This window comes from Delphinus delphis, chromosome 11, assembly GCF_949987515.2.
Source record: "Delphinus delphis chromosome 11, mDelDel1.2, whole genome shotgun sequence".
Lineage (NCBI taxonomy): Eukaryota > Metazoa > Chordata > Mammalia > Artiodactyla > Delphinidae > Delphinus > Delphinus delphis.
This window is the reverse complement of record NC_082693.1, coordinates 36,813,693-36,833,459: the sequence shown is the minus strand read 5'-3', so window position 1 is coordinate 36,833,459 and position 19,767 is coordinate 36,813,693. Positions and strand designations below refer to the sequence as shown.

The 19,767-nt window shown below is 40.6% G+C and overlaps 1 protein-coding gene across 1 annotated transcript in view; it reads left to right on the top strand.

Moving 5' to 3' along the window:
- SLC38A1 (solute carrier family 38 member 1) overlaps positions 1 to 19,471 on the top strand; it is a 68,093-nt gene extending 48,622 nt beyond the window's left edge. Inside the window, exons 5-16 of the mRNA XM_060024632.1 lie at positions 4,915 to 4,988; positions 6,442 to 6,534; positions 6,841 to 6,922; positions 7,905 to 7,987; positions 9,373 to 9,431; positions 9,553 to 9,669; positions 10,918 to 10,997; positions 14,137 to 14,237; positions 16,505 to 16,623; positions 17,131 to 17,272; positions 17,375 to 17,472; positions 19,262 to 19,471. Coding sequence (XP_059880615.1) covers positions 4,915 to 4,988; positions 6,442 to 6,534; positions 6,841 to 6,922; positions 7,905 to 7,987; positions 9,373 to 9,431; positions 9,553 to 9,669; positions 10,918 to 10,997; positions 14,137 to 14,237; positions 16,505 to 16,623; positions 17,131 to 17,272; positions 17,375 to 17,472; positions 19,262 to 19,363 — 1,150 coding nt within the window. The 3' untranslated portion in view covers positions 19,364 to 19,471. The remainder of the gene's footprint in view (positions 1 to 4,914; positions 4,989 to 6,441; positions 6,535 to 6,840; positions 6,923 to 7,904; positions 7,988 to 9,372; positions 9,432 to 9,552; positions 9,670 to 10,917; positions 10,998 to 14,136; positions 14,238 to 16,504; positions 16,624 to 17,130; positions 17,273 to 17,374; positions 17,473 to 19,261) is intronic.
- Positions 19,472 to 19,767: the final 296 nt, after the last annotated feature.

The following is a 19,767-nucleotide window of genomic DNA, read 5'->3' as shown; positions in this document are numbered from 1 at the left end:
CCGTTCAGAAAGAACCGGTGACTTGGATGAAGGCAGACTCAAGATAGGAAGCTGGATGAGGTAGTTGATACGTAAGTAAAAAGGATAACAATTTTAAAAATATCACAAGACTGGAAAGATAAAAGGTAATGAAAATAAGTGCAGAGCCTTATACTTGGCTTAAAAAAAAAAAAGAAGTGCACAGGATGGAACCAGGAAGACTGGCCTAACAGCAGTTCCCCCAGAAGCTCAACAAGAATGAAAAGTGTGACTTGCTTCCATAAAAATGAAAACCAAAATAGTTTGCCTTAAAAGAAGCAGGATGACTCCTGGGCATATACCCAGAGAAAACCATAATTCAAAAAGACACATGCAGGACTTCCCTGGTGGCGCAGTGGTTGAGAGTCCGCCTGCCGATGCAGGGGACGCAGGTTCGTGCCCCGGTCCGGGAAGATCCCACATGCCACAGAGCGGCTGGGCCCGTGAGCCATGGCCGCTGAGCCTGCGCGTCCGGAGCCTGTGTTCCTCAATGGGAGAGACCACAACAGTGAGAGGCCCACATACCGCAAAAAAAAAAAAAAAAAAGACACATGCACCCCAGTGTTCACTGCAGCACTATTTACAGTAGCCAGGTCATGGAAGCAACCTAAATGCCCATCAACAGACGAATGGATAAAGAAGATATGATACATATATACAATGGAATATTACTCAGCCATAAAAAGGAACGAAATTGGGTCATTTGTAGAGACGTGGATGGACATAGAGGCTATCATACAGAGTGAAATAAGTCAGAAAGAGAAAAATAAATATCGTATATTAACGCATATATGTGGAATCTAGAAAAACGGTACAGATGAACCAGTTCGCAAGGCAGAAATAGAGACACAGATGTAGAGGACAAACATATGGACGCCAAGTGGGGAAAGCAGGGGTAGGGGAGTGGGGTGGAATAAATTGGGAGATTGGGATTGACATATATACACTAATATGTATAAAATAGAAAACTAATAACTAATAGATAACTAACCTGCTGTATAAAAAAATTAAAGCAAAAAAAAAAAAGACATACAGATGGCCAAGAGGCACATGAAAAGATGCTCAACATTACTAATAAAAAGAATAAAAAAAAAAAAAGCAGGATGTCCAACTCAAATTAGTAATCTTACTGTGCTTTGCACGGTCTGGATCAAAACTAATGTGAGAGCATCCTGCTTTTCTAGGCTCACAGCCGTTAAAAAGGATGGATGAGAAACTGGACCACGACTGAGCTGTAAACAGCTGAACACTCCATCACAGGATGAAGAGCTGAAAGTACTGGAGAAGTTAAAGTCAAAGAGCACCATCTTAAAATGAGCACCGTCAGATGGACCTTTAGGTGGAGGAGGGGCTAGATTTCAAGTAGATTCAAGTAGGTCCAGAGGGTAAAATAAGGACCCAAGATAAACATAGCAGCAGAAGTTTCAGCTCAGCCTCAGTTCCAGTGCACAGCACTTTCCAGAAGCAGGGTGGGTTGCATATGTGTCCCCTGACAGAAGACTTTGCAGACCTGGATGCCTAAGTGTGGGCACAGAGCATAGAGGTTTCCCATCCTGCCTGAAAAGCTGGGCAGGGTAGTCTCTGAAGGTCTCTCCCCAGTCCAGGAGTCTAGAATTCTGTTTCCTAACCAGCCTCTTTCTTCTCGGGACACAAAATCTACTGGAATGTCCCTGCACCACGTTTTTCAAAGTATCGCTGACACATGAGGGTTCTCAAAATCCCTGAACACGTTCTTCGCGAGACTGATTCTCCCGCCACTGCTTCCCCAGGGCCCGTGTTCAGTCATATGTTCTAGGTCCCCTTCTCTTCAAGGCTGAACATCAGTCTGAACTATTAATACCTTGACAATTCAGTTGCCTGTTGTTGAGGTTTGGTTCCCATTGAAACATGCCTTTTTCAGCGAGCAGCTTTTGCCCCAACCATATGGAAACTTTTGGTCAATGGTTAGCTGTGTGAAAGCTTACATGATACCCAGATGAAATGAAAAAAAATGAATCACTTCTGTTCCTCTTAGCACAGGAATACCAGCTTATGTTTCTCCTCCAGGAAACCAAACTATATGTACAAATATTTACTTGTGTAAATAGGGGCACAGTCATGCTCAAGATAGAAGAAATGTTCAAATAAGTCCTTAGTCTCACGAGTCGTTCTCCCTGCTCTTTCTTTCAGATGTCATCTCCGACTGGATCCTCTTAAACTATTCTAGGATCTGTGATAACCAATTCGATATTTTATTGCTTCTTTCCAAGAATCTAAATAGGGAGATACACTTTTCTAAATTTTAATTCCATTAATGCTAGATTCTGTTATAGGCTAAAGCAGTGATAGAGTTTTACATACAGAAGTTGCCTTTTAGTGACCTGATAGAAAAAGGTTTTTGCTTTATATTAGTTTTGAGTCTTGGAAGGGAAGGTCTATATGTTGGGAGGGATGGAGAAAAGGGTCTCCAGGGATTGGCTGTCAGACTTACTAGGGGTCGTTTGGCCGGGGGTGCGGTGTGATGTCTCTCAGACGTGAGAGCAAGGGGCTTGTCATCGCTGTGGAAGGATCTCATTCTGCTGCTGTTAAGTTTGGGGAAGAAGATAGGTGAGCTCCCTGCTAAAATCTTCCCTGATCAACACTTTTCTCCCACTTGGAAAAGAAAAAGAGGTGAAACGAGTTTATGAAGAAATCCTTTCTCTTTTGCCGAAGGCCACAGGCCAGCTGAGCATCCTCTGCAGAGAAGTCCACCCAAAAGAATGGCTCAGAGCCGCTATGTGCAAGAACATGTGGTCCCAGGGCTACCAGCTGGGGGAACAGATGTTTCTGTAGAATGTTTCTTTTGCTACTGAGGACCCAGTTCTCCCTGGCTGAGGGCCTTTGGTTACCCATTAGGTAGATGCTAGTAATTATCCCTCCTACAATGTACATATTTCGAAAGCTCATACTCTTTACTCATTAGCCTGGGGCCCAGTGGTAATATGTCCTCTCCTCCCCAGGTCAGTCCCAGGAGAGTCAATTCAACAGAGGACAGGGTCACTTCAGAAGAGCCCATGGCTAATCCTCAAATTGCATCCATTCTATCCCCAGTTGGTAGCCCAGGATCTTCTGTGCCACAGAAATCCCCTGTGGCCTGTCACAGGCTCTTGTGGAAGTTGCCACTTAGGGTTCAGTATCAACATGAGTGAACTCTGAGTGAAACTCAAGGCTTGCTTCCTTAACATAAATATTATCTTATAAGATGAAGGAAAAATCATACCACAGATGTGTCCTGTCTCTTACCCTCCGGCAGAGCATAGCAAATCATGTTTCATTACAGATCTCAAAACTGCTGGATTGCTTAATAAATGCTTGCTCTCAGTTTTTCGTGTCCCTTAACCAGAATAGGTAATAAGGGACTTACCCTCTCATTCACCCTCTTACTCAGGGATCTGAGTCAATATATGTCCGAATGTACTTCTTTACAATCATATCTTAACCTAAATTCCCCTTTATTAGCCGGTCAGTTGGACTTTCACCTGAAGTGTTAGATTTTCCATTCTTCCTCCCATAGATTTTCCATTCTTTCTCCCAGTGTTTGTTTTACTTCTGCCGAGCCCTGTCACTCTTTTATGGTTTCTGGCCAGTCTCTGGCAGTCCGTCTGCTCTGCCCTTGGCTGTCTGTACTCCCCCGTTTATTTCCGCATGGTTGAAACAGAGGAGAAACAAAATGCCGCGAGACAAGAGAAAGCTAAGAAGCAGTGTTTCTGCCTGGGGCAAGGGAAGGTACCTGAGGAGGTGACATCTGAGCAGTGGTTCAGCAGGTGTGCGGAGTGGGGGAAGGGCTGGGAAGAGGCCCACGCAGAGAGAATTGCACAAGACGCCAAGCACCGCTCAGCAGTACTTGCTAGAAAAAGAATTGCCTTAATTACTCAAACATGGAATCAGTTGCAGTAATGCATTGTTCCTGGGACATATTTCCCTACATCAGGAAGTGAGCGGTCTTATCTAGGGGGCTGGAATTTAGTTCTTTAAATAAATAAGCTTTATTTGCAATTCTTAGGTCTGTTTTAACCAAACGATTCAGAAATAATCTATGCCATCTCCCACATCATTCTAACTGCTTTTTCTCGAGGAAGGTTTGATAATGAGCCAGATGTACTAAAACAAAAACATGAGTTTGTCGTTCAACAAAGTCTTTTCATTCCGCTTGGTTGTCAAACTTTTCCCATCCGTTAAGAGAGGGAAACTTATTATTATTTTAAGAGGAACCGGGTGCAAAAAAAAGTGAATTATCTCAGTGGTCTAATGTATAGATTCAAAGATAGCCATAAAGTAATTAGGTGAAAAGAACCTAGACACCGTTTGGCCTTCTGTTATAGGCGAGGGATGGGAGACATCAAGCAAGGTGTCCACAGTCACGTGATCCTGGACCTAAGGGTCACTGAAAGCCTTTCCCTCAACATCCCCACTCACCCCACTCCCACCCTCACGCCCCTCTCTCACACTTCCTCACGGGGGTGTCACAGCAAGTGCACCGTAGACCACAAAAGCTTTCTTTCGCAATGTTTTAAAGTGGCCTCAACTGAAATGATCCCAGAAAGCTATTTCGTTTACGCTTAGGATTACAAAGCATTTGAATTCTTGGAGTTACATTCTAATGAACAGTTGTTTACTTGGTAGAACGTTTTTATTGAGGATGTTAAGGAGGGTGTGACTAATAGGTTCCAGTATCTGGATCCTGTCAATGACTGGCATTAACCGTATAACATCTAAATCAGCCTTGGCCTTTCTGTTGGTTTGGCCAAAAAGTTTATTCGGGTTTTTCCGTAACGTGGTACGCAAAACCTGAACGAACTTTTTGGCCAACCCAATGCAATGTGAGGTCAGGGTCTGTGTTCTTTACAGTTATCACAAGACTTATTTTCTTTGCTTTAGGGTACTTCTGACTTCAGTAACACTGCTGTCTATATATTCAATCAACCTTCTGTTGATCTGTTCAAAGGAAACAGGTAAGCTGATAGCACGTCTAGTTTTGTGAAGCCAGGGTAACTGATTCTCATGGTGATACTGTGAACAAATGATACTCTCCCTGTTCAGCAACTTGGTTATTAAAGAAAAACAGTACTTTGACCTGTCGTCACTGGAAGACCTGTAGAGGAATTTACCTAGAGGAGTAGATAGAGCAACATATAAGTTAACTTGTTATGAGCAATGAGCAAATAACATTGCCATTTAAAGAGAACCCTCAGTTATACCTGCTTTTCTGGTTTAAGATGACTTCATTTTAAAGGCCTCGGCTTTTTCCTTAGGTCTTTATAAAATCAGACCAAGGATCCCATGTGTTTATATGATAGCCTCCAAGGTTTCAAAAGTAAACAGAGCTTTCATTCCCTTTCATGCATATTCCAAGGAGAAAACGTGATTCCCAATGCAATGTGGGAGTGAGTGTGCTGTGAAAAGACTTCAGGTTCTCTGGGCAGTGTAACACCTGAAGTGTTTATTTTCTGTTCCTGGGACACTGGATTATGTGTGTAATACTTTGACTTTTACTCTAGCTAAAACCACATTGGCCGACTATTACTGTAGGTGATGACTCCATTTAACTGGAACATTTTCTAATAAACTGCAGATCTAACCATTGTCTAGTTTAAACACCAGTCTTATGAGAGAATAAACAAAAGTTTAATTGTAGTCTGACTCATATTGCTTCCTGTGAACCTTTTGAAAAACGCGAGCTGAACTGTTACAAAGAAGTATAAACCCATTTTCTTAAATGAATGGTTTAACATTTTAGTATTTATTGAGATGAGCCGGTTGAACACTTCAGAATTTTGCCATGGCCAAATTATTCTCTTGACAGAGTTATCTGCTTCCCTCTTTTGTGAGTTGCAAATCCCTGAACTAAATTTTATCAAAGGTCAGAATTCTGATGTTGTGGTTATTACATGTTTCTAAGCTTGTTACTGTATTTAGGACCCATGAGGCATTGTTGGAGTATTACTAAGATAATTCCTTGTTAGCCTAATCAGTTCAGGTAATTCATTCAAAAGGAACTTTTCTTCCCAAGCATCAGGATTTTTATTTTTAAACCAAATTTTTATTTTAATGATACACACCAGACCTGAGAATAAGATCAGAGTGGGAACTTCCCCCCCAGTAAAGCAGGGAGACTTTTGAGACAGGAAAACAAGTAAGTCTTATGGCCTCCTCATTTATTTGCAGTGCTTTTGTAGCCAACCTGAAAAAGAAAAAATCGTGGTCATGTCTGACATTCAAAAATGTCAAGGGGTTGTTTTGTAATGAGAATGCCTTAACCCTTGCAAAGCCAAGAAGGCTATTTGTGTGATTTTTTATAAAGACACAATAACTTGGGGAATCGTCAATAGAATGATGAAATCTTGGCTATTTCTAACATAGGGAACTCTGTCATTTCTTCTGTTCTCAACTGTGGTTTTTAAACAGGCTGCATGGTTTATGAAAAGCTGGGAGAACAGGTCTTTGGCACCACAGGGAAACTTGTCATCTTTGGGGCCACCTCCCTACAGAACACTGGAGGTAAAAAGATCGTGTTTTTCTATACATTAATGTTGTGAACATTATTATTTCTTTCTAATCCCGGTGGTTGGGTGGCCACATGAATTTTAACATAATTCAAGCAGTATCATTCTCATTGCTAAAATGGCGCTTGGAAAGTCCAGCAGGCACAGTAGTCGCTTAACAACCAAGGATACTGGGACAGTGTCTACAGCTGTCTTTGTGTCTTATTGAAGGTTAGTCTAGGAACAGGCTGGTGACCTTTTATATAGCTTGCAACATGAGCCTCAGTATCCTCTTTCTAAAAATGTTCTCATTTTCCTCTAGCAATGCTGAGCTACCTCTTCATAGTAAAAAATGAACTACCCTCTGCCATAAAGTTTCTAATGGGAAAGGAAGAGACATTTTCGTAAGTTATAGACCGTTGTTTGCGAGATAACTAAAATGCTTTTAATTGAAATGTGGGCTAACCAACGTTTTTGTTTTATGACGACTGCAGAAACAAAGTTTTCCCTAGGCTGTTTTTTCTTGGTTTGTTGTTTCTGGGGGTATATAAATGAAGGAAGCAGGCAGAGCCATTTGAACCTGAGCATTTAAAAGGTAGATTCATCGGTCATGCTGTAAACGCTAGGTGCTGCAATTTCCCAAGAGCTTGAAATCTACATCCAGTTTCTATGAAATAGAACAGATGTGGAGTATTTTTGACACAGAAGTGGAACAAGCAAGATTAAGACCCGAGTCTCTTCCTTAAAGAAGGGACAGAGCATTTGGGGAGCAGAACTGACGTGAGCCAGCCTCCTTAAAGATGCAGCTAACCTTGGAAAATGTTGCAGCTGCGTTCAGTGCATCCTGTGTTTTGACTACCTCTTGTTTAACAGTTCTTGTCAGTCTTAGTTTGTCTGTTTTCTTTCAAGGGAGAATCGTAGAAACCAGAGTTCCTAGTGTTCTTTCATCAGGATTCAAGGTCAAATACAAGGGATTAGGGAGAAAGCAATGGCTACCTGTGGTGACTTGTTTTGCGATGATATTAGCCAAGCAAAACAGAAAGGAACTTTCTCTTTAAATAATTGATAAGAGAAGTTGTAATCTGACAGAACGTAATGTGTGCATCAGCTTTGAAACGATGTAAATAATTCAGAGGAAAGACATGCTTAGCCAGTGGGAGTGAGGGGGGGAAGCAGTATCTCTTCTTCTGCTGCCTGGGGAGAGAGATGATAGTAAGTGACTAGTGGTTGGGTCAAAGTGGTTGGATAAAACCTGAATAATGATAAACGTTAATGGTAAACATTAGTAATAGTTAACAGAGTTTAAATACTGTGAAATTTTATGTGTGAGGAAAGAAAAGTCACTTTCTAAGAAAATGTGACCTAACTGCTTACATGCCTTTTCAGAGCCTGGTACGTGGATGGCCGCCTTCTGGTGGTGGTAGTTACCTTTGGCATAATTCTCCCTCTGTGTCTCTTGAAGAACTTAGGTAAGAGCTTGCTTTTCTCATAGTCTCTGCAATACCCAGGTGAATCAGAAACCTAATAAAAACGAACAACTTTGCCCTCTGCTTTCACTTGTAGGGTAAAGATTAAATGAGTGATAAATTACAAATATTAATCAGGCTTGACTTTAACATGGGATAAAAACACTGGTTGGTATGTGACTTCCTAAGCAATCCCTCTACTAAGCTGTGGAGGGAAGAAGGGAGGTCCTGGGACCAGCAACAGACAGTGCTCTGTCCAAAAGCACAAAGTCCAGGAACTGGAATTCTCCTCATACAAGGTCTTACATACTCTGATTATTTAGATGAGCAGAATTTCACATCTGATATCAAGACAGAAAGTTGCTTATATTTTTACCCCAAAGTATTATGAATCACTCTTAAAATTATCAGAGTCTAACCGGTCTCAATTATTTGCTTCACTGAAGGGAGAGAGAGAAGCAAAAAGTCAAAAGTGGTAGATAATCACTAAGTCATATCCATTTGGTTTTGACATTTTTGTGTGTGTGTATTTGGAGACCAGGGTCCCTGATGTTATGGACATTTCGTGTGTGGAATAATGCAGCCAGACTGCCGTCCAGTCCAAAGCCTCTGAAATGCATTTCCTTTAATTCTGGGCTCGTTCAAGGCAGACATTTAACGTTCTTCCCAAAATGATTGCTAACCATAATTTTTTGTTTTGTATGAAAAATACCCAGCCTCTGTAGCTGTTCTGTGAGACCTATAAGTAGATTTTTTTTTAAGCTACTTAATTATCTGGTTTCCGAGTCTGTGTTTAAGCTTTTCTGTGTATATACATGTAGCTCTTTTCAGTGCTAGTGGAGAAGGGCTCTTCTCCCCCAGGGGTGAGAATAGTGCAGCCCCCAGAGACCACTGAACTCTGCCTTTCTGGAGAGTATGGTGCTTGGAGATCTCCCAGGCATTCCAAGGGGAGCAAGGTGGAGATCCTCAGGTGTTCAGTTTCTCCCTAGAAAGCACTTCCTCTCCTCTGCGTATATTCAGTGTTTATACAGTATGTGCATAATCAAGAATTATTGAATGGATCAAGGAGTAAAGGGGATTTGGCCATAGGAATCCATCCGAGTACAGCAACAGAGACCTATGGCCAAATTTGGGAAGGTCTTTTCCCCTGGATCCTGGGAATCTGTGTTCTCTATCTAGTGTGTCAGGAAGAACTGGAATCAAAACACAATGCTATAATGTTTTAATTTCAAGTCACCATTTTTGCCAAGTAAGGTAGCACTATCAAATAATCTTGTATTAATACTAGCGTGTATAAATACTATTGGAACCCCAGACTATGCTTGAAAGAATGCATTGAAAGAGGTGATGGATGAAATCATAATAATTCTTTAAACTTTTTTTTTTAGGCTATCTTGGCTATACTAGTGGATTTTCCTTGAGCTGTATGGTTTTTTTCCTAATTGTGGTAAGTGCCGATTGAAATGGTTGGCTTGGTTTTGCTGTAGTATGATGCTATGTAATAATTATGCATTATTTGGCTTTATGTGATAACGTCTGATTGTTTCTCCTTTATTTTTTAATACTAGGTTATATACAAGAAATTTCAAATTCCCTGCATTGTTTCAGAGCTAAATTCAACAATAAGTGCTAATTCAACAAATGCTGGCATGTGTACGCCAAAATATGTTACCTTCAATTCAAAGGTAAGTTTCTTATCCTTTAAATATAAAAACGAGTGTTTCTGCTAAGGGCATTTGTATTTCTCAGACTTCTTTTGATTAAACTGTCTTTGATGTGTTTGTTCTCAAAAGAACACTGTATCACTGCTTCCAACTGCCACAATCCATTTAGGGACCTTGGAGAAATATACAAATTGTATATTTCATCCTCCCTTTTACCCAGTTTATGTGTAGGACAGCCTTAAGTATTCCCTGTGAAAACCTCTTTCTGGATAATTGTCTCAGCTCTGTTATTCCTTGTGGATCTTTAAAAACAGATTAATAACTAACATCCTTAGCCCACTGCTTCTTATCTTGTGGTGACAGAAAGGAACACCTCAGACTTCCCCAGCAAGTACAGTTGAAATACAGACGCCACCACAAATTGGCACTTAAGGAACGTTCATACGACATATTGGGAAATGATGGACTATGGAACCAGTCAGGCTTGGATTTGAATCCTCAGGCAAATTATCAACCCCATTTGTAAAATAACTATTCTATTCTGTATCTTACAGGGTTTTGTTAGAATGTGCCTGGTACAGTGCTTAGGCAAAATTAGAGCATGAGAAATGTTACTTTTCCCTCCTTCTCTGCCAACTTCTTTTTGCATAAGAAGTTACTATATTGAATTTGGGAGTTTTAAAAAACCTTATCTAAGAAAACGAATTTAGCTCATTCTCTCTCTCTCGCTGTCTTTTAACTCTCAAGGATACAGCCAAAGCAGTGAAGTGATTTTCTTTTTAGAAAGTAACTTTCTTTTTAGATGCCATATTTAAGTCTGATTGATGCGCCTGGTATAGTGCAAAGAGCAGTAAAACGGAGGTGGAAGTTCTGGGCGTGTTGCCTAGCCTGTCTTGGAGGGAGTCAGGAGAACAGCACTGGTCTGCCTCAGGGTTGCTGTGGGGACTCAGTGAAATAATGTAGGAAAGTGCTATGTAACCGGCTAGCGCCACATAAGTACGGGGTGACGCAGTGCCTGGAGGTTGTAAAATACACTGTGGGTGAGCCCAGCTCTAGAACCCCTGTCTGCCAAGTGCCTAACGTCTCAAGCTAGATAAGCTCTCTTAGAGAAGCTGCTCCTATTTCGATACCAAAGCTCTCCTAATAACCAAATAATCCAGGGATTCTGAAGGGCTGTCAGATGAAAAGACGGCTCAGAAATACTGGAGCTGTACAGTTTTTATGGTAAAAATGCCTTTCCGTAACATTTATATTTTTTCTTTCAAATAGACCGTGTACGCTTTACCAACAATTGCGTTCGCATTTGTCTGCCACCCGTCTGTCCTGCCAATTTACAGCGAGCTTAAAGAGTAAGAGATGTGTTTAATTTTTTTGCAAACTGAATCATTTTAGGGCCCCTCATTAATAGGCAAGTACTGTATTTAAAGTAAATGGACTCATATGATGAAGCCCCGCTGACTCATCACCCAGCTTCAACATTTACTTTCTGCCATTCTCAAGCAAGAAAAATCACAAACCTACAGTATATTTTGGCCATAAATGTATAAAGCGGCTTACTCTGTGGGCTTTTTCTTGTTGATTTGGTTTTTCAAATTCTGTATTACTCAAGAGAGTTCAAGTATTTGTGTTGCTTTATGTTACTCATGATTATTTTGCAAGTGGATAATAATAATCTTCATACCCATCTGTGAGCCACTAAATACACTGCATCTGATTTGCCTTTTGGTTGACTTGGAAAAGGCTGGTAAATCAGGCAGGAAGAAATTAATGTTAAGACCACAAACTGGACAAAAGAATATTGGTGTTCATTTCAAACGACTACAGTGATTATATGGATTTGTTTTTGATTACTGTTAGAGAAAACGAAAGCCCTGCTTAGAAATTCCCTCATGGGTTCTCTTTTTAGCCTATTGTTATCAGACTTTCCACATAAAAATAGTCATCATGGCATAGTGTCTTTTTTTGAGGTAACTGGTTTACAACTTACATAGGTTTCATGTGTACAACCTAATATTTCTCCTTCTGTATACATTACATCTGGCTCACCACCAAAAATTTAGTTTCCATCCATCACCATAGAGTTGATCCCCTTTATGCATTTTATCCTCCCCCAGCCCCTTCCCCTCTGGTAACCACTACTCTATTCTCTGTAGCTACCTCCTTGGTTAGTTTTATTCCTAGGTATTTTATTCTTTTTGTTGCAACTGTAAATGGATTGTTTTCTTAATTTCTCTTTCTGCTAGCTCATCTTTAGCATACAGAAACATGGCAGATTTTTGTATGTTGACTTTGTACCCTGCAACTTTACTGTACTTGTTTATTATTTCTAATAGTTTTTTGGTGGAGTCTTCAGGGTTTTCAATACATAAAATCGTGTCACCTGCAAATAGGGACAGCTTTCCAATTTGGATGCCTTTTATTTCGTTTTCTTCCCTAATTGCTCTGGCTAGGACTTTCGATACTAGGTTGAATAAGAGCGGTGAGAGTGGGCACACTTGTCCTCTTCCTCATTTTAGAGAGATAACTTCCAGTTTTTCATCACTGAGAATGATGTTAGCTGTGGGTTTGTCATATATGGCCTTTATTATGTTGAGGTAGGTTCCTTCTGTCCCCACTTCATTGAGTTTGTATCGTAAGTGGGTATTTTGTTAATGTGGCATATGTATCACATTGATTGATTTGAGAATGTTGAACTATCCTTGCATCCCTGGAATAAATTCCACTTGATCACAGTGTATGATCCTTTTGATGTATTGTTGTATTCAGTCTGCTAGTATTTTGTTGAGGATTTTTTGCATCTATGTTCATCAGAGATATTGGCCAGCAATTTTTTTGTGTGTTTTGGTATAAGAAATCAACGAAACTATTTCTCAGACATTGTGTGTTTTGGTATCATGGTGATGTTGACCTCATAAAATGTTAGGAGGCATTCATTCCCTCCTCTTCAAAATTTTGGAAGAGTTTGAGAAGGATAGGTATTAAATCTTCTTTAAATGTTTGGTAGACTTCACCAGGGAAGCCCTCTGGTCCTGGAGACTTGTTTTTTGGGAGGTTTTTGATTACTGTTTCAATCTCTGTACTAGTGCTCAGTCTATTCAGATTTTCTATTTCTTTATGACTCAATCTTGGAAGGTTATATGATTCTAAGCATTGGTCCATTTCTTCTAGGTTGCCCAATTTGTTGGCATATAGCTTTCATAATATTCTCTTGTAATCCTTTGTATTTCTGTGGTATCCATTGTTATTTATCCTCTTTTGTTTCTGATTTTATTTATCAGGGCCTTCTGTCTTTTTTTCTTAGTGAGTCTAGCTAAAGGCTTGTCATTTTTCTTTATCTTTTCAAAGAATCGGCTCTTGGTTTCATCGATCTTTTCTATTATCTTTTTAGTTTCTATTTCATTTATTTCCACTCTGATCTTTGTTTCCTTCCTTTGGACTTTGTTTGTTCTTCTTTTTCTAGTTCCTCTAGGTGTCAGGTTAGATTGTTTATTTGAGATTTTTCTTGTTTCTTGAAGTAGGCATCATGGTATAGTCTTAAACTCAGAAAGATATACAATATAGCTATCTGTTTCCATTTTGAAACAAAAATAAAGATGATGTTATTTAGCATTGAATTCACTCATTAGTCTTCCTCTTTCATATTTAATTGATATATGAGTAAACTTTGAAGTATCGGTATTTACATCTACCTATCTATGTGTTCATCAGGCTTACTTTATGACCTTATATTTAGGGTGTTTAAATACGTCTTTGGCATCTTTTAAATTTAATAGTTCAGCTTTTAGTTTGTAATTTCCTCACATGGGTACTTCTCAATTTTTCTCGTTTTCCATACTCCCTTTTATGACACATTCAAATGTTGTGACTGTTGGTGGTCGACTGTTGGGTACAAGTCTTGTGGATTAATTGTTTGGGCAGTTAAAGAAACTTAGAGGTTCATGCAAACTCCCAGAGTAAACTTGACCTAAGAGAGAAAGAGAGAGCCCTTCATTATCCCAGCTGTGAGCTCTTAGGCACTCATTGCTCTGGAGACAAACAGGCTTCCCTGGGGCTATTCAGTGGGAAAACCGGAACTTAAATAGCAGCTTTAGCAACTGAACACCGAGGTCAAGTTGTAGCTCTGCCCCGAGGTGAGAGAACAGCTTTGGAATTTATTCTGCCTTTTTCCTGTGCATGCTGAGTGTAGAGATAGTATCAAACAAATGTTAAAAAATACTCTTTGCTCTACAGATGAGAACTCCATGTTCTTTCAAAAGAATGGGGAAGAACATTCAACGGATTGTTCATTACATGGCTGTCTCTCTCACAATACCCATTTGGTGTAAAAGAAGTTATTATAAACTGGCATATTTGCTGGGGGTAACTTCAGGTGGTCAGGTCAGCCCCAGCCTGATAGAAAGTTAAGTTCTATTCTTCAGTGTTAACACTGGTGCTTACATTCAGCAATGTGATTTTTAATTTTTCAAATTCCTTTATCTTTGTTTTTAGTCGATCACAGAAAAAGATGCAGATGGTTTCAAATATCTCCTTTTTCGCCATGTTTGTTATGTATTTCTTGACTGCCATTTTTGGCTACTTGACATTCTATGGTAAGTACCTTCTGTCAGTACATAAATATAGGTATTAGTAAGTAAATTAGTAAAAATCGATATCAAAATAACTTTTAATATGATAGCCCAAAAAGCAACAAATCTGTCCATTGACTTGGTGACCTTTTCTTCTACTTAAAGCAAATGGCAGTGGTTCCTTTCCATATTCATGCAGACTGCACAATAGAATAATTACTGAAACAATATACTGTAATTTTTTTCTCCTAATACTGTCCTTAAAAGAAATTGCATTTTATAAGCACGCCACCTTTACTGAGGAAAGTTTAAAACTATAATCAGAGAAGGCTTTCCTAATTGCTGTTGAGAACTGGGTCAGATTCCATTAATAGAAAAGAGAGACAGATTTTGAAAGTGAGAAAGAGTAGAGTGCTACACTCATGACACTCTGCATTAATTAAAAATAAAGCACCTGGGGCTTCCCTGGTGGCGCAGTGGTTGAGAGTCCGCCTGCCGATGCAGGGGACGTGGGTTCGTGCCCCGTTCTGGGAAGATCTCACGTGCCTTGGAGCGGCTGGGCCCGTGAGCCATGGCCGCTGAGCCTGCGCGTCCGGAGCCTGTGCTCCGCGACGGGAGAGGCCACAACGGTGAGAGGCCCGCGTACCGCAAAAATAAATAAATAAATAAAAATAAAGCACCTGATCCTTCAGCTGCAGGTGGAGCCTTGCAACGATTTGAAGCAGTGACATAGAAAGTTAAAAGAAATGAAACCTGAAAAAGAACAAGGTTTCATTTGTAACTTTTATTGACCCTGTATGAATAGTTTACCTTCTTTTACTACTTCTTCATCCTCTTCTATTCCAATCATCCTGCAGCTTTATTTAACATCTTTCATTATCATTATAATTTGGGACCTAATATAAATTTAAATACATAAATTTCACATTCTCTACTAAATAATATTTCTTGGGGGCATTTTTTCATAAACACAAATGTCTCAAAACTTAAACACGTTTAGAGATGATCAATTCATCCTAGAGAGGAAGGGAAGCACCAAGTCCTAACCACTGGACCGCCAGGGAATTCCCTTATTAACATTCTCACAAGCGATAGAGAATAGCATTGTCTAGTGAGTCCATAAATACCACATTTAATTTCTGCATAAAGATGGTGTTCTTAAGTTTCCTGCAGAGTTGTAGGGATTAGGGTGGGTAAAGGGAGGGAGAGAGAGAGAGAGTGCCTAATGTTAGTTGAATGGTCTCACTGCAACCTTGTTTAAGCTATGATTTTTCTTGGCAAATCCATTTTTTTCCCACATAGAATAGAATACCAAACCCTTTCATACTCTTAGGTCAAAGAAAAAACTCAGCTATTTTTAGACGGTTATGAATTTTGAATCAAGGAAGTTAGAACTAAGGAGATTTTTATTATATCCTAGGGCCCTTTTTCTAAAATTGAGACCCATCTCTGGCCCTGACTAGAATTGGAATTCCACACCCTGAACCTTGAGAAGGGAGGGAAACTATCTTTCGTCAAAGGAGTGAGCATTTTCCAGTTGGAGATAAGATGGCAGAGTAGAAGGACCTTGAGCTCACCTCTTCTCACGAGCATCCTCAAATCACAACTAACTGCTCAAAAGTCATTGATAAAAAAGACACGAGTGAGCATTCTTGCTCTCAGTGGCTGCCATTCTAGCTTTGGTTCTCTTTGAAATGACACTTCCTGAAGTTCAGAGTTGAGAAAAAGTTCAAAGTGGTGTATAAGCTAAGTACTTTTTTTATGAGGAAAACATACCTGGAAGAGAAGAATGATGAACTTCACCATGGTGAAGTTCCATGGGTACCTCTGCCGCTTGGACATTGAGTTATAAGAGGAGAGTTTGAAAGTGGCCCCGTGGGGCCTGCAGTCCACTTAGCGAGAGCGAGGCTATTCTGTGTTGTTTGATGAGTGACACCAAGTCGGGGAGAATCTAGATGAAGAAGGGCTTTGTGCTTCAACCGTATGGTATTTCTACCCCCAACTTACTCTTAGGTTTAGTGTAGTGTAAGTTAAGCTCCCCACTTGGTGTAACTTCTTCTAGTGATTACTGTACATTCCTTTTTGCTACAGGTACGTGTGGACAGGTGGTGCCCATCTCACACAGGGGATTTTTCTTTTCAACTTTATAAATTGTGAATAGACACTTCGATACCCAGAACATTGCTTTCCTTGCCCTTTAGTTTACAAATTCTTTGTGGCTCAGAAAACCCGTCATTCCGTGATGTGCCTTTGTCTTGTTTTAACACCCTCTTACGTTTCCCTCGTTTTAGAAAACGTGCATTCGGACCTCCTCCACAAGTATCAGAGTAAAGATGACATCCTCATCCTGACCGTGCGGCTGGCTGTCATTGTCGCTGTCATCCTCACGGTGCCGGTGTTATTTTTCACGGTGAGTAAAAGGCCTCAGTGCAACTGGAGAAAAGCTGAGGTCTCCTTGCAGAGCAAGCCTGCTGCAGGGAACTCTCCTGCATCATTGAAACTGCATCAAGAAAGGACCCCAAAGCTCTTTGCAAAAAAAGTGGGATCAGTGAGTTAGGGTAACCTTCTGATGGAATGAATCTTCGTTCTAATTTATCTGTCCCTCTTCTTTACAGAGAAATGTAGATAGACCGTTTGAATCCCAGTCATCCATGACAGGGGAATATAGAAGAACCGTGAAAGAACGCTCAGTCATAGATAAAACAGAAACTATCCCCATTTTATTCGTAAAGAAAAAGACTTCCCATCTTAAGTCAAGCCCCCCTGCTTCCCAAACTGTTAAAGCTATCTATAAACTCACTAGGTGTGACAAAACATGTCCCAAATGCCTGTGCACCAATCTTTCAGTCACTGCCGAGAAATGTGAAAGGCAGCGTGCTGTGGGCATTACGGAATTTTTTGTTTTCTTTTCCTGCAGGTTCGTTCTTCTTTATTTGAACTGGCTAAGAAAACAAAGTTTAATTTATGTCGTCATGTCTTCGTGACCTTCATACTGCTGGTTATTATCAACTTGTTGGTGATCTTCATACCCTCCATGAAGGATATTTTTGGAGTCGTAGGTACGACTTTCTGACTTTCTGCTTATTCTATTTACAATAGCTGTTTAGAAACCTGAAGTTTCACGATAACAACCTCAAACTTTGTTTTTCCTTATTTTTCAGGAGTTACGTCTGCTAATATGCTTATTTTCATCCTTCCTTCGTCTCTTTATTTAAAAATCACAAGCCAAGATGGAGATAAAGGAGCTCAACGAATTTGGGTACGTCTCATGCCAGCCACTCTCATTTTTCTGATTAGTTTTTCACTGAAATATATCAAATACATAGTCCATCTCCACCAACTAATACTACTTTTAGGGATCTCAAAAGTAGGCAGCAGTCCTAGTGTTTGCCCATTTGGGAAATTTAAAATATCAGAATTTTCTCCATTCCCTCAAAATATTTTCAGGTTTTGCTCTTTTGTGCCTTATTTTGCTCTGCGAGGGCAGGGCCAACTGAGAGATTAGACGTTTATCATCCTGTGTCTCTGTAGGGTAATGCCTTGTCTTTAGCAAGACCTGAAGTGGAAAGGGCCTCAAAGATTTTATGCAGTCTGCTGTTTCGGTACAATTCCTAGTCCTGTAACTCCATGCTACAGCCCAGGGAACCTGCAATGCCTTACTTTAAATGGCTGAGTTAGTGTAAAGAGTCTTTTTTATGATTTGACAGAAATGCTTTGGAGCAGCAGACCTGGATTCAGAAACTACCTTTCTATATTGGGATTCTTGTTTCCAGGTCTGGTGAAGTTCAAGGGCATCTTGAAGGTGGTGCACTTGGAGACAGTGAGGGAAGCAGGGGTGAAGTGGCTGCTACATGAGTACCTTCTGGAGCACCATTATGTTTGGCTTCGGAGAAGGCTTCTCAGCCGCCCTCCCAGATAGTGTAAGCACTCCAATCCACGTTACCTGAGTCAACAGACCCGGATGAGAGACATAGGCATGGGGGATCATCGCTGTGCATGGAGGAGAAGCAGCGTTGATGCTGGTAGAGCATCTGCTTCCCCAACAGGATCATCCCTAAAGCCATAAATCCTCAGTCCTTCTAGAGCTGACCAGTGGGGACTTCATGAGGACAGAGAGGAAGAGCAGTCACTCTGGCACAGCAGTAACGTAAACTAAGATTAAGTTTGACAATGATGGAGACCTACTGCCCGTGAATTCTCTGGGCCTCTCCAGCCCTGCTCCCGTTTCAAAACTGCTAGGAGGATCTACCAACTAGCATTAGACAAGGGATCCAGTCCATGTGGGGACCCAGTGGGAGTTACACCAGACCGGTGATGGTGAGCCTGTGTGCAACCCTCCCAATGCCACCCTTCACCTTCTCCCCTTCCCTTACCTCTGTCTCCCCATCCAGACTCTAGTCCAGCCCCCCTGGCTCTCATGTTGCTTCATCCTTCTCCCTGAATTTCAGCTCTCATTGGAAACTCTCAAGGCCAAGCAGTTTATAATCTCGAGTTCTCCAGATTCTAGAGTTGGGAACCTGCCCCCTGTGGCCTTCATCAACCCTTGAAATAACTTTGTTTTGGACACCCATTTCCTATGTTCACTCTAGCAAATCTACTTTTCTTTTTGATATCCTTTTAACACTTTTTCAAACAGAAATGTTTGCCTGCCAGCGATAACCTAGGTTGGTTGGTAAAGAGTAATGAAATGACCTGTATGTTTTCTAAGCCCATTCTTTTTTTCGGTTGTCGTCTTAGTCTGAAAGAAGCTGTGAGGATACCGTCAGCTGTAGAACAGATTCACTCTGAGGTGACTGTGAAGTCAAAGGACAGAATGCAGAGGATGGTTCTGATAGCTGGTTTTTCTTAGTTTCCCATCCCTGGAGAATCAGATGCACACAGTTTTAGAAAGATTCTCACAGTTCGGCAATAGTTGTAACAAACTTTGTAACAAACTCCAAATACAGAGGGACTCAAAAAGAGCGGGAAAAGCATATCTGTTTTTTCCCTGGTATGTGTGGGAAATGTTTGCTTCCCTGAAAATAACCGTTGCCTTTCTGTCACTCCAGGCTGCCCTTTTCTTGGGTCTGGGGGTGGTGTTTTCCCTGGTCAGCATTCCCTTGGTTATCTACGACTGGGCCTGCTCATCAGGTGGTGATGAGGGCCACTGAGACCAGATGGAGAAGGAAACGGTCAAGTTACCACTCATCAGCAAGCCCTCATCGCATCCTTTGCAAGTTTACAGAAGCAAACAGAAATTTACAAGATACACAATGGAATAACACTTTGGTAACAAAACAGAGACCTGTTTCTATCATGGTTCATGTCCCTCCAAGATTGGGGATCAATTTTAAGGATTATGGATTTCTTTTGTTCCAAATTGCACGCAATCACATTTTCCAGTACTTTTCCCAATCAGTTATTTTTCACTCTCCTAACTCTGTTTTCTGTGATGTCATCGTCTCTTAGAACTTGGAAGACATGATCATCCGTCATGTTTATTTATTACACATCCAGATTCTGACATAATTTTCCTACTGATGTTCAGCTTATAATATCTGTACCTTTTTAGAAA